Source organism: Danio aesculapii, chromosome 10 (assembly GCF_903798145.1).
Source record: "Danio aesculapii chromosome 10, fDanAes4.1, whole genome shotgun sequence".
Taxonomy (NCBI): Eukaryota; Metazoa; Chordata; class Actinopteri; order Cypriniformes; family Danionidae; genus Danio; species Danio aesculapii.
This window is the reverse complement of record NC_079444.1, coordinates 14,908,052-14,920,431: the sequence shown is the minus strand read 5'-3', so window position 1 is coordinate 14,920,431 and position 12,380 is coordinate 14,908,052. Positions and strand designations below refer to the sequence as shown.

The 12,380-nt window shown below is 42.1% G+C and overlaps 1 protein-coding gene across 2 annotated transcripts in view; it reads right to left on the bottom strand.

Moving 5' to 3' along the window:
• Positions 1-7,967, bottom strand: part of psd3l (pleckstrin and Sec7 domain containing 3, like) — a 192,911-nt gene extending 184,944 nt beyond the window's left edge. The window contains exon 1 of one of the 2 annotated variants that reach the window (XM_056466945.1): positions 7,536-7,967. In XM_056466945.1, the coding sequence (XP_056322920.1) occupies positions 7,536-7,858 (323 nt within the window). In that variant the 5' untranslated portion in view covers positions 7,859-7,967. Of the gene's footprint in view, positions 1-2,708; positions 2,923-7,535 lie in introns of those variants that run through there. The other variant, XM_056466946.1, reaches the window with a different exon arrangement.
• Positions 7,968-12,380: the final 4,413 nt, after the last annotated feature.

Sequence of the window (12,380 nt, the reverse complement as noted above, 5' to 3'; positions counted from 1 at the left end):
TAAGCACACATTGACAGCAAAACAAACAATTTCCTGTCTGTTTTATTCACTTCAATAAATAATTCATTCACCAGCCTTTGCGCGCACAATACGCAGCTGATTCAGTTGTTGCCTTGCGAAATAAAAAGCGCATCACACTTCTTTTTTCTTTTCCTGCCAACAAAAAAGGCAGTGTGATGCACTTCACGTTTTTGGAACGTAAAAGTGCGTTCAGTTTCAGTCCCTACTAATGATGTCAATGGCTATTTTTTTTCCAACAGTCTTGTTTTCTGTTCAACAGAAGAAAGAAATTTATAAAACTTTACCGCGGTTTGGAAAAGTCATACTGTTCCTAAGGTATGTGTAAGATTTTTTTTATTTACATTTTTTTAGGACATCTCCAGCATAAAAGAAAGCTCCAAAATATTTGAAATATTTCTTAAAATAAAATATTTTGTGTTCAAAGGGGAAAAAGTTTTAGTTTTACCCAGACATTTAATAAGAATATAATTTAGAGCAACAATCATTTACCATGAAACCGTGATACTTTTATCCAAGGTTATCATACCATTAGGATCTTATATCAGCTCATGCCTAGTATATCTCAAATTTCTCTCTCGAGTGCCATTCGCACCTGCTCTTCTCACGTAAATCCACCAGAGGCTGCTGTCGACTGACTAACTGACCAACCGACCAATTCCCCCACCCTCCCCCCTTCCCTAAACCCAACCGATAATATTTTAAAAACCACCAATTGACCCGCCCACCCCTGATTTTTACCAGGTTTTACCACATTCTTACTTGGCCTTTGCTTTTGTCTTACTTGCTTTCTTGAACCGTTCTTCATCGGACTCGAACCCTGTCATCGCAGTCTACTCTGTTCCGCCGACGCAGGCGTCAAGCTAACTGAACAAACTGGTAAAAGCGGAAAAGCCGTCCATATGGCGCTAAGCAGTCAGTTGGTAAGTGAGAAAAGGAATGGCATCACCCCACCACATATCGTTCGTTTTAAAGACGAGCATTCAACAGCATTTACATTTACCGTGCTTCATTAATTAATTTAACCGAAACCGTGAAAACAGTTTAATGGATTGTTTTGGCGCTGAAGCCTATACTATAGCGGACTTGTTTTAAAGTGCTTCACCTCAGATTTTATTCGTTCTTCTTGACAATTAGAATTAAGTTACACATAATACATAACGAAATTTGTTGCAAAAAGATACATTTTCAAAGAAAAATAATAAAGTGTATATATTTTTAGTTCGTGCCCATCTTTAACAACTGCGCGTGGTTGATGCTTCGCTCCGTAGAAAATAAAGATTTAATTAATGATCCACTAGGGTTGTAAACCTCTGTCATATATTTGCTGCATTTTAAATATGTCATTATTTTAAAGATTTTGTCTTGAGCATCTGATTTCTCCTTGGTGATTATGTCCTTCATAAAGGCTGGTTATTTTACCGTCGATGAGGGACAATAGTGGTATTACAGATTTCAAAGAAAATATCTTAATATTAAAAAGAAAACATAAGCTTGACAACAGAAGTTCTTCTCAATGTCGTAACAAATGCCTTTAAATAATGCAGCTTGTAGTTTACAGCAAGCATCGAGTGTTCATTGAGATGTGTTTGAGATTGTGTTGTCAGTCATATCTTCTGTCTTTTTGGGTTTTTTTTTCTCGGAAGGCACGGCTTTCAAAAATGATGACATGAAACTCTGCTGGGTAGTTGCGCTGGTTTACCAACACTTGTTTGGTTCTGTAATTTATTAGCATCTTCATAAGAGTGGTATTGTTTTAAATGATGAAACCGGTTTGTGGTGTTGCCTGTGATGACACAAGTTGACTGCAGTTTGCTCTGTCACGTTGCTCTGTTTTCTGTCGGATTGCAAAAAAACTAAGTAGCTCCAGACTACTAAAGTCTAGTGACGATTCTTGTCAACAATGTCTGTGACTGACATTTTTTACCTTATTTTTTTCTTACTCCTTCAAGTGCAACTAACAATGTATGGCCGTAAACTTGTACTGCGTGCGACACCCGGAAGGGCAGGCTGCAAAATGCCTGCGCAGCATTACGCATAATGCGTAAATATTATCGAACAGTCATTATCATTTTAGCGAAAAAATATATATTGTGATAATTATCGTTATCGAATTATCAACCAGCCCTAGGGCTACATTTTCAGAATGAGCCTATACTGGAAAAGGGTGAGGAAATTGTCATTTTTGAGTGATCTATCCCTTTAAATATCTAAATTGTTGTTGGGTTTTTTTGTCGTAAAAAAGTTTAGCAAATGTAAGCGTGCATTGACCGCAAAACAAACAATTTCCTGTCTGTTTTATTCCTTTCAATAAATAATTCAACAACCAGCCTTTGCTCTCAAGACACAATTGTTCATTACTTCTTAAAGTCACACAGGCGTCGCTAAAGGTTTGTACAAATAAGTATACATCAACGATCTCAAGATTAGTATAATGCCAACTTTATGTGATCTGTGTTTACAGTTAATTATTTATCATGACTTATGATGAGCTTCAAGATCAGCCTACTGGAATCAAGAGGGAGGGGAGAACCACACAAAGACCTTTCAGCAGTAGAGGACATTCACAAGCGCTGCTGCTGAAACGTCACTGCAGTCTCACGCACACACACACACAAACTAGCAGCAGCTACCCGGAATCCTCACAGCGTTGGAGAAGCGTGTCATGCATGCCGAAGGTCAAGACTTACTGGACGGACTGGCGCTCGCCATCGGACAGGCCCGGCTGGGAGAAGCAGCCAGACACTACGGAGCCCATGAGAGTCGCTGCCGGTGCGCGTGGACCAACTCCTGATGTGTCCTAGCGTCCGGCCAGATGCTTCGGTCTGACCTACATGGAGACGGTGTGTGTGCGCTTTCCTGCGGGCTGCTAGGACGCGCCGCTCTGTTTGTGCTTATTCATTATTGTAGCGAGTCTCATCACTACAGCCGGCGCCTCACTCCATCTGCGGGTCGGCCGGGAGGACGGATGGAGGGGGTGGGCCGAACGCAAGCATGGGTGTGTGCGTGTGTGTGTGTGTGAATGGAGCAATAGAGCGATGTGCTTTATTTACATCCATCATGCTCTAGGGCACGAGGCTGCAGCCTGCGGTTTGAGCTATAAATAACAGCAGGGCTGATGGTGCTGATGAGGAGGAGGAAACGTAGCATGGTTTCTGATGGGTGAGACGCATGTTTACTCATCTCTATTGTTGTTTCGATGGCTGCAACAGATGATATTATAAGCACCGATTTCTCAAATTATGCACACGAGAGGTTGAACGGAAATCTGCAGGCTTGCTAAGCTGCATTTGCTCCATAAAATACATGAGCTGCCTGGATTCTCTGCGCTTTAAACTCAGCTGATCTCGGTCACATTGCTCTGAGTGCTTAATCTTGTTCTTTGCGCACACAGTTTGCTTATTTACAGGAATCACAACCGTTTCTGATTCGATCTTAATCCACAAATAGAAGCAAACAGAGCATACTGTGTCTAATGCAGTGACATCACTGTTTATCAGAATTTTCTTCTTTAAAAAAACACATGAGAGGAATGTGTCTCGACACTCTGACTTGAGTCATTCTGACATCAGTTTTTCTCTGCACACTGCAATTCTGCATTCTCACAGTAGTGAACAGCATATCAGCAAAAAAGTTGGTAACACTTTATAATAACTACACACTATAAATCATCTATTGAGCATTAGCAAATAGTTAATTCCTTACCTGTTAAGCATTACCTCTATATTAATAGACATTAGTGAGCAGTTTATAACTGCAGCCACAAACGCTGGATTCTTGAATTATAAACACATTTATAATGTGCTTAATAATTGTATTTTCATACTTTCTTACTTATTAATTGTTCATTCCTAAATTCAGTATCGCATTATTTACAAACCATTTGTTTTTAAGCGTAGTTGGTGGTTTTTTAGAATCATTTAGAATGAGTTAGTAAACAATTAATAAACTATTCAAATTAACATTCATATTAGGCTTGGGGGTATCCAAATTTTGATACCGTCAAACCTCCTCCCTATTTTACCTCGGTATCCGGTATTACCGTGCATAATAAATAAAATATGATGTCAGGCTCAGACAGCGTCACCAAACTGTTGGCTTGTGCCTAAACCATTCAGAAACTGAATACCGTTTATGTGACCTTGGGTTCGCGGTAACTTGTTAGTTGCACAATTTGCAAATTGTCTTGTTCGTATTAGAGATCTGCGTGGGACTACATTTTTGGGGGGAGGGCGTGAACAAAACCAAAAACAACCCAGCTAGATGATACAGAGTCCAGACAGTCTATATAACAAGCTGTCTGTATAAACACACACACACACATAGACACACAGCACCACGCTCGCTCTCATTCACAAACACACACACACACACAAACACACACAAACACACACAGACAGCACCAAGCCTGCGACAAACAGCATCACGCTCGCTCTCTCATTCACACACATACACATAGACAGCACCAAACAAGTGACACACAGCATCATGCTCTCTCTCATTCACACACATACACACACACACATAAACAGCATCCACGCAGTTGCAAGTGCATCAGAAATTGCTTTAGAGTTACCGACCGCTCCCGCGATTTATTCGGAAATTTATTCCCGCACTGCAAGAAATCTGGTCGGCTCCCACGGTACAGCAGTGGGAATGCAGACCTCTAGTTCGTATTTACCACGTCTCCCTTCTCGTTCACTTGAAACCCGAAATACTGCAAAACTGCAGAGGTTGTGTTCTTTTTCAAGACCAGGTCACTTGGTGCGCGACTCGCCATCTTACCTCACCTCTCTCTCCTCCACACTGTCTCGTGATGACAATAATGCATACGCATTTTAGGCATTAAATAAATAAAATTTAATACTTGTCTCCTATATAAGTGCATTGTTTTTATGATGGTCTAACAGTATTGAAACTGATACCGTTGCTATTTTTAGATCCCGCGGTATACCATATTACCGTATTACCGCCCAAGCCTAATTCATAAATTTTCGTTTTCAGGGATGTAGTAATGGTTACTATGTATGTTAATAAATGATTTATTATCTCAACTCCATGCAGTTTTGAGACCTAATCTAAAGTTAGGACTATTTATGCTTTGTAAATCTCTTATACACACGCTCAGAAAAATAGGTACAATGTTGTATCAAAGAAGATACAACAAGGCAGTGCCTTTTTATGGAACATAATTGTACCTTAAGACAAATAAACAAATTTGTACCATTACAGTTTGTACCTTTATGGACATGATTTGTACCATGGGAAACCAAAACCTGCAGGTGAAAAATTACCTTCATCAAAAGGTACAAATCTGATCCATGAAGGTACCACTACAATGACAAGACACTTTCTACCTAAGTGTCAAATGTGTTCCTTAATTTAATTTACTTAATTTTAGAATAGAAATAAAATTATGCAAACTGTTAATACAAACTTACTAACGTTTACTAATGTAGAGTTAATACTGAACAGATAATGAATTATCTATTTGCTAATGCTTAATAAATAATTCATAGTGTGTAGTTATTATAAAGTGTTACCAAAAAGGTTTCAGTTAGCTTCCTTCAGTTTGAATTTCACATTGTCAGTTTTTTGGGAATTGTATGTGACTGTTTATATTTACTATCACAAAAATAATCATAGAAAAGTTCAGATGCAAAAACCAAAAACCAAATGCCATCTGAAATTTGTTCCTAAAATGAGCAATTTTCTCAGCCTTCTATGTTTATGTTCAGTTATTTCACCTTAAAGGCAATGCAAAGAACGTATTCATCACTATAAAAGTAATATTTCTAAGCCCTCAAACAAGAGTCTACCAATATCAAATTATATGAAATATGATATTGTACTAATTTTTTTTTTTTTTTGCAATGTTGCCCAGCCCTATAGCTCTAGCCCAATCTGTATTTCGAGTAGCCCTGTTTTAGTCCCCCATAAGGGTGACCAGATGTTCCTTACTCCCAGGACAGTTCCTTATTTCTGTTGTACTGCAAGAATGGCCCAGTCAAAGGTAGGCAATCCGAGTGCATCGTAGAAGAAAAAATAAATAGTATCCGTTATTACCTTGCAATAAGAGAAGCCAGGGTAGGCGGAATAATGCTCTTAACTGAAATGCTGTCTCAGCCACACACACATACACCCTTCCCTCAAATAATATAGCCAAGACAGTGTACAACCAAATCAAATAGCCTACACAAACGGTTCTAAAATGTCCATCGCTGCTGATTATCTGTCTCAAGAAAATACATGGTTTAAGTCAAACTGAACCAGTTAGAATGTAAACTTTTTTATGAATGTTTACTCAGCCCCTTTTATAAAGATGACAGTAATAATTCATAGCAATGATATATTGGTGCTGGCTTTCATCAGACATTATATCTGAGGTATAAAAAAAAAAGATGCTAACCTTCTGTAATTGATTGACTCAAAAGACCACAAATTGGGGAAATTAGAATCAAGGATTAAAAGATATTTTAGGAATTTCTGCTTTAGCTAAAGTTTAACATTTAAAGTAAATGCTTTAAATCCCAAGTATTTATTGTGAAGCACTCACTTAGTCCATGTTATATGATTAATGCTTCACACCAACTATAGTAAAATCAAAAAACATTTATAATAATCAAATGCAGTATAAATCAAATTATGGAATATTATGTGATATTAATTAGCAAATAAATAATAATAATAGCAGGAAAAGCTACTTTTGTAAGCTGATAAAATAAATGGGACCCTTCGCCTGCTATAGCCCCAGGGCCCAATGTGTTCTTTATCCGGCCCTGTCAGTCGTTACAATTTTTCACCATTTTTTTAAAATATCTTATTTTGTGCTCAACAGAATAAAAAAACTCAGATTTGTGACAAGGGAATGCTAAGTAAATGATGACAGAATTTTCAGTTTTGGGTGAACTATCCCTTTAAAACCAATTTTGACAAGTCCACATTGGGGGTTGAGCGTTGGTCAATAAAAATTATAAATTATAAAACTCATAAAAATTAGATGTTTGGAAACACCAACATGGTGTGTCTAAATATCAACTTTGATATAAAAAACAGCACTGGAAGTATGTTGATATTTGAAAGCACTAACAGTGTTTCTCACAAAACAACACAAAACAAGATATTTTGAAAAATACTATAATTCTTAATGTTTACTGGTCTCCAACATTTTTCAAAATAACTACTTTTGTGTTCAACAGAAAAAAGACATGCAAACAGGTTTGTCATAAGTGAGGGTTAAATAAACAATAACTGAATGTTCACTTGTGGGTGAACTATTCCCTGTAAATGCAGTTGAATTTCAGCAGAGGGCGCCATATTTTCATCTCCGGCCTGCCTTGTTTTCTCGCTCACGCAAGCTCGTTAGCAAAGCAACCTTAATCAAACTATGCTCAAAGCTAAAAATGAGGATTTTTACACATTTAAAATTTTGCCAAACCTGCAACAATTAAGTGCAATCATCATGAAGACAGAGACTTTCTATGAGCATTTTTATGAAGTAAACCACAGTGTCTTACCTCAAACAGCCCTGCAGCCAGTCTTTAGAATCTCTCTCGTTTAATCCGTTAGCTAGAGCTGCACCGGAGTCCTTACATCCTGCTGAGAGAAAGGATGAGGTGACCTCCAGAGCTGTTTTTCCGCTCTCCTTTGTGGTCGTGACGCTCAACACCTCAGTGTCCGAGCTCAGGTCAGGTGCTACTGGATCCAGGAACAGACTCCTGTCTTTGAGTCGCTGCTGAATCATGGGAGTGAGAGGAATGTCGAAGGCAAACGAGGGTTCTAGAGTGCTTTGCGGAGTGGGTTCAGGCACAGGGTTTGACACGGCGTCCAGTGAATCCATGCTGCTGTAGAGAGTCCCTCGCAGACGCTCCGACTCCAGGATGTTCTCAAACTGACAGCTGAAGACATCTGTGGTGTCAATCTCACCTGCAGCAGATTTACCTGCAGAACACCTGAAACAGACACAAAAACATCTCAATAGCCCCTTTCACACACATTCCCCTTTCCGGAAAACTACCAGTAAATTACTATGAAGAGATCATGTAAGAAACAGCCATTTTTTAACATTAGAAATGCCAGGTAGGGATGTCCTGGTCAGGTTTTTTAGCCCTCAAGTTGGAGTCATTTGATTTTGATTAATAAATATAAAAGGTCTCTATTTAACTATTAATTATTTATTAATTAGTTATTATTAACTATTTATTATTTTAACTCTATTTAATGGTCTAGGCGCAAAATCTAAAGTCAAAGTCATTTTCTCTTAATGAGTTATAGGTGTGTTTTGAGCATAAACCAATCAGAGTCTCATCTCCCATTCCCTTTAAAAGTCAGTTGCATCGCGCCATGGTTCATTTGCCATTTACATGGCAGACTTTGTAAGTGTAAAAACTGAACACTTCACTAGTGAGAAAACAGTTAAACAGACCATCTGCAGCGCGAGGATAAAGAATGAGCCTCCTCCATTTGGCCTTTACTTTCACTTTCTCTCTTTCGTAGATAATGAAACGTGTTGGATGCACTCACTGAAGACATCCCTTTGGGTGATGTCTAAGGACAATAAGTTTAAAACTATTGTTTTACTTTTGTGTCTGAAGGAATTTAGCTACATAATAAATCAATTTAATTGATGGATTATTATTATAATTATTAGGTATTATTATTTATTGTTGTTATTGAATTATTTTTTTCCCCAGTTTTTTGTTTGTGTACTTGATGTTAAGTGTTGGTAGTTATTGTGTTAAGCGTGTCATTTTTGTTATATGTGAAGCACTACCATGTCAGAATGAATGGCCCCTGTTATGAAGCGGACAGGAGACAGAGGTAAGGAAACGTTAGGGTGTTTATTAAATGACAACAAGGAGCACATGAAGGATAGCCAGGAGGATCAGGAATGATGTTGGGGTCTTTTCCTCCGTGGCTGGGTAACAGGAATACACGAGGATGGACAGCACACACCAGATACAGCTGACAGAGGATGACACAGACTTGGAAGGACTGGAAGACAGGACGATTCGGGAGGACCAGGAAGACTAGGAGGAATACAAAGAGAACAGGTAAGTAAATCGTTTGTTTTAGCTGAGGATGACTACGCTGAGTGGTCGCTCAGTTGTCCGCTTTCGTCGAGACGAGCCCGGACAATGAGCGACTGGAGTGCTGTGCTTTTATCTGGTGCTCGTGAATGTGATGCAGCTGTGTGCTCATTAGAAGTCAGGTGATGGTGATCTTCGTGAGTGGGGGTCGTGAGAGCCTGACCAATCCATGACAGTACCCCCCTCCCCAGGGCCCGCTCCTGAGGGCCGACACCTCCGACGCCGTGGTGGTCTCCCTCTGCCTCTAGGCGCTGGGAACTCAGGGTGGCTCTCATGAAACTCCACCATGAGACTAGGATCGAGAATATCAGCTCTGGGAACCCATGTCCTTTCTTCGGGGCCGTACCCTTCCCAGTCCACCAGGTACTCCAACTGGCCACCACGACGTCGGGAACGCAAGATCTCCTTCACTGCGTAGACGGCTCCTTCTTCTAGGAGCAGTGGAGGAGGGGGTTCCTCTTCGTGGTCAGGCTCTGTGGAGGGAAGAACAGGATCGTGATAGGGTTTCAGGAGTGATACGTGGAATGTAGGGTGAATACGGTAGTGAGAGGGTAATTGTAGTTTGTAGGTGACGGGGTTAACCTGTTCCACGATGGTGAAGGGACCAACAAATCGGGGACTTAACTTGCGAGAGGGCAGTCGCATGCGTATGTCCCGGGTGGATAGCCACACCTTTTGTCCGGGTGTGTATCTGGGTTCTTCAGACCTTCTCCTATCGGCGGTTACCTTGCTTCGACGGACTGCCCTCTGCAGATGTTGATGAGCCTCGTCCCAGACTCTCTCGCTCTCCCGGAACCAGTGATCCACTGCGGGGACATCAGATGGTTCGCCATCCCAGGGAAAGAGCGGTGGTTGGAAGCCCAGGACGCACTGGAATGGCGTGAGTCCGGTGGAGGGTTGCCGCAGTGAATTTTGGGCATATTCTGCCCAGCCCAAATACTGGCTCCAGGAGTTCTGGTGACCACTGCAGAAGGTCCTCAGGAACCGTCCCACCTCCTGAATCTTCCTCTCTGTCTGCCCGTTGGTTTGGGGATGATATCCAGAAGAGAGGCTGACGGCCACACCTAGGAGCTTGAAGAAGGCTTTCCATAGACGTGAGATGAACTGTGGACCTCTGTCCGACACAATATCTTCTGGAATACCAAATGACCTGAAGACTTGATTAAAGATATTGTCGGCAGTTTCAAAGGCTGTGGGAAGACCTTTCAGAGGGATTAGTTTGACAAACTTTGAGAATCTATCTACTATGACTAGAATACAGGTATTACCTTCTGACGAAGGGAGGTCAGTGATAAAGTCCACTCCTAGGTGTGACCAGGGACGGTTCGGAATCGGCAAGGGATGGAGCTTTCCAGCGGGTAGATGACGTGGGCTCTTGGATTGGGCACAGTCCTTACAGCCCTGAACATATTGCCTCACATCCCTTGCCATGTTTGGCCACCAGAATCGTTGGGATACTAGCGAGAGAGTATTGTTGATCCCTGGATGTCCAGTGCCTAGCGAGGTATGTAAGGAGTGGATCAGATCTACCCGGTGTTCAGGTGGTATGAACTGCCGATGAGGAGGGCATCCCGGCGGAGCAGGGGCTTCCGGAGTGGCAACGACTGGAGGAGCGTTCCAGGTGATCGGACAAATGGAGATGTGTTCGGGAAGAATCTTCGTTGGGAGTTCTTCATGATCGTGATGCTCGTGTAAACGAGAGAGAGCGTCTGCTCTTAGATTCTTGGGTCCTGGACGATAGGAAATGGAGAAATCAAAACGTGAGAAGAAAAGTGACCATCTGGCTTGACGTGGACATAGTCTCTTGGCCTCTTTGATGTATTGGAGGTTTTTGTGATCTGTGATCACCTGGAACGGATGTTTGGCTCCCTCCAACCAGTGACGCCACTCCTCCAAGGCTAGCTTGATTGCTAGAAGCTCCCTGTCTCCTATGCTGTAATTCTGCTCCGCCGGGCTCAACTTCCGAGAGAAATAGGCACAGGGATGCAGTCGGGGCGGTGTATCATGATGTTGAGATAATACTGCCCCGACGCCGGTGGTGGATGCGTCCACTTCCACCACGAAAGGAAGATTTGGGTCAGGATGAGTCAGGAGTGGGGCCCTTGTGAACTCCTTCTTAAGAAGGCGGAAGGCTGCGGCTGCTTCTTTGGTCCACTCCAGTCCTTTGGGTTTACCCTTGAGGAGATTAGTGAGAGGTGATGTAATCCTGCTGTAGTCCTTGATAAACCGTCTATAAAAGTTAGCAAACCCAAGAAACCTCTGGAGCTCCTTAATGGAAGTGGGTTCTGACCAGGATAGAACAGCCTCAATTTTCTTCCCATCCATACGTATACCGGTTTGGTCAATGATGTATCCCAAGAAATGAATCGACTTCTGGTGGAATGAGCATTTCTCCGCTTTGAGGTAGAGGTGATGTTCTCTCAATGTGTGTAGGACCTCCGCAACGTGTTGGCGATGTTCGGCCTCACTCCGGGAGTAAATGAGGATGTCATCTATGTACACTATTACACAGTGGTGAAGAAACTCCCGGAGGACTTCATGAATGAAGTTTTGGAATACGGAGGGGGCGTTGACCAGACCGTAAGGCATGACCTCATATTCATAGTGGCCAGTAGGGGTCACGAATGCTGTCTTCCATTGGTCCCCCTCACGTATTCTTATCAGATTATACGCGCTGCGGAGGTCCAATTTAGTGAAGACTTTAGCTTCTCGGAGCTGTTCCAAAGCGGCTGGTACCAGAGGAAGGGGATATCGGTATTTTACTGTACCGTTATTTAGGACCCTGTAGTCGATGCATGGACGCAGCCCTCCGTCCTTCTTGGCCACAAAGAAGAAGCTTGAGGCGGCTGGTGATTTTGAGTGACGTATGTACCCCTGACTCAGAGCTTCCCTTATGTAATCTTCCATTGCCTGATTCTCTGGAAGCGAGAGCGGGTAGATCCTACCTCTTGGCAACTGGGCATCTGGAACTAGGTCGATCGCGCAGTCCCATGGCCGATGCGGCGGTAGCTGGGAAGCTCTCTTGGGGCAGAAGACATCATGAAAGGAGCTGTACTCCTTAGGAATGTGGATAGACTGCTTCTCAGGAGGGCTCTCGACCGATGTTGCAAACAAAGAAATGGGGTTCCGACCTTGAAGAGGGAGATTTGGAAAACAGGCAGGTGTACATCCAGATCCCCATTTCTTTATCTCTCCTGTGCCCCAAGAGATGATGGGATCGTGCTTCACCAGCCACGGGCGCCCTAGAATGATGTCCATATTTGCACCCTCCAG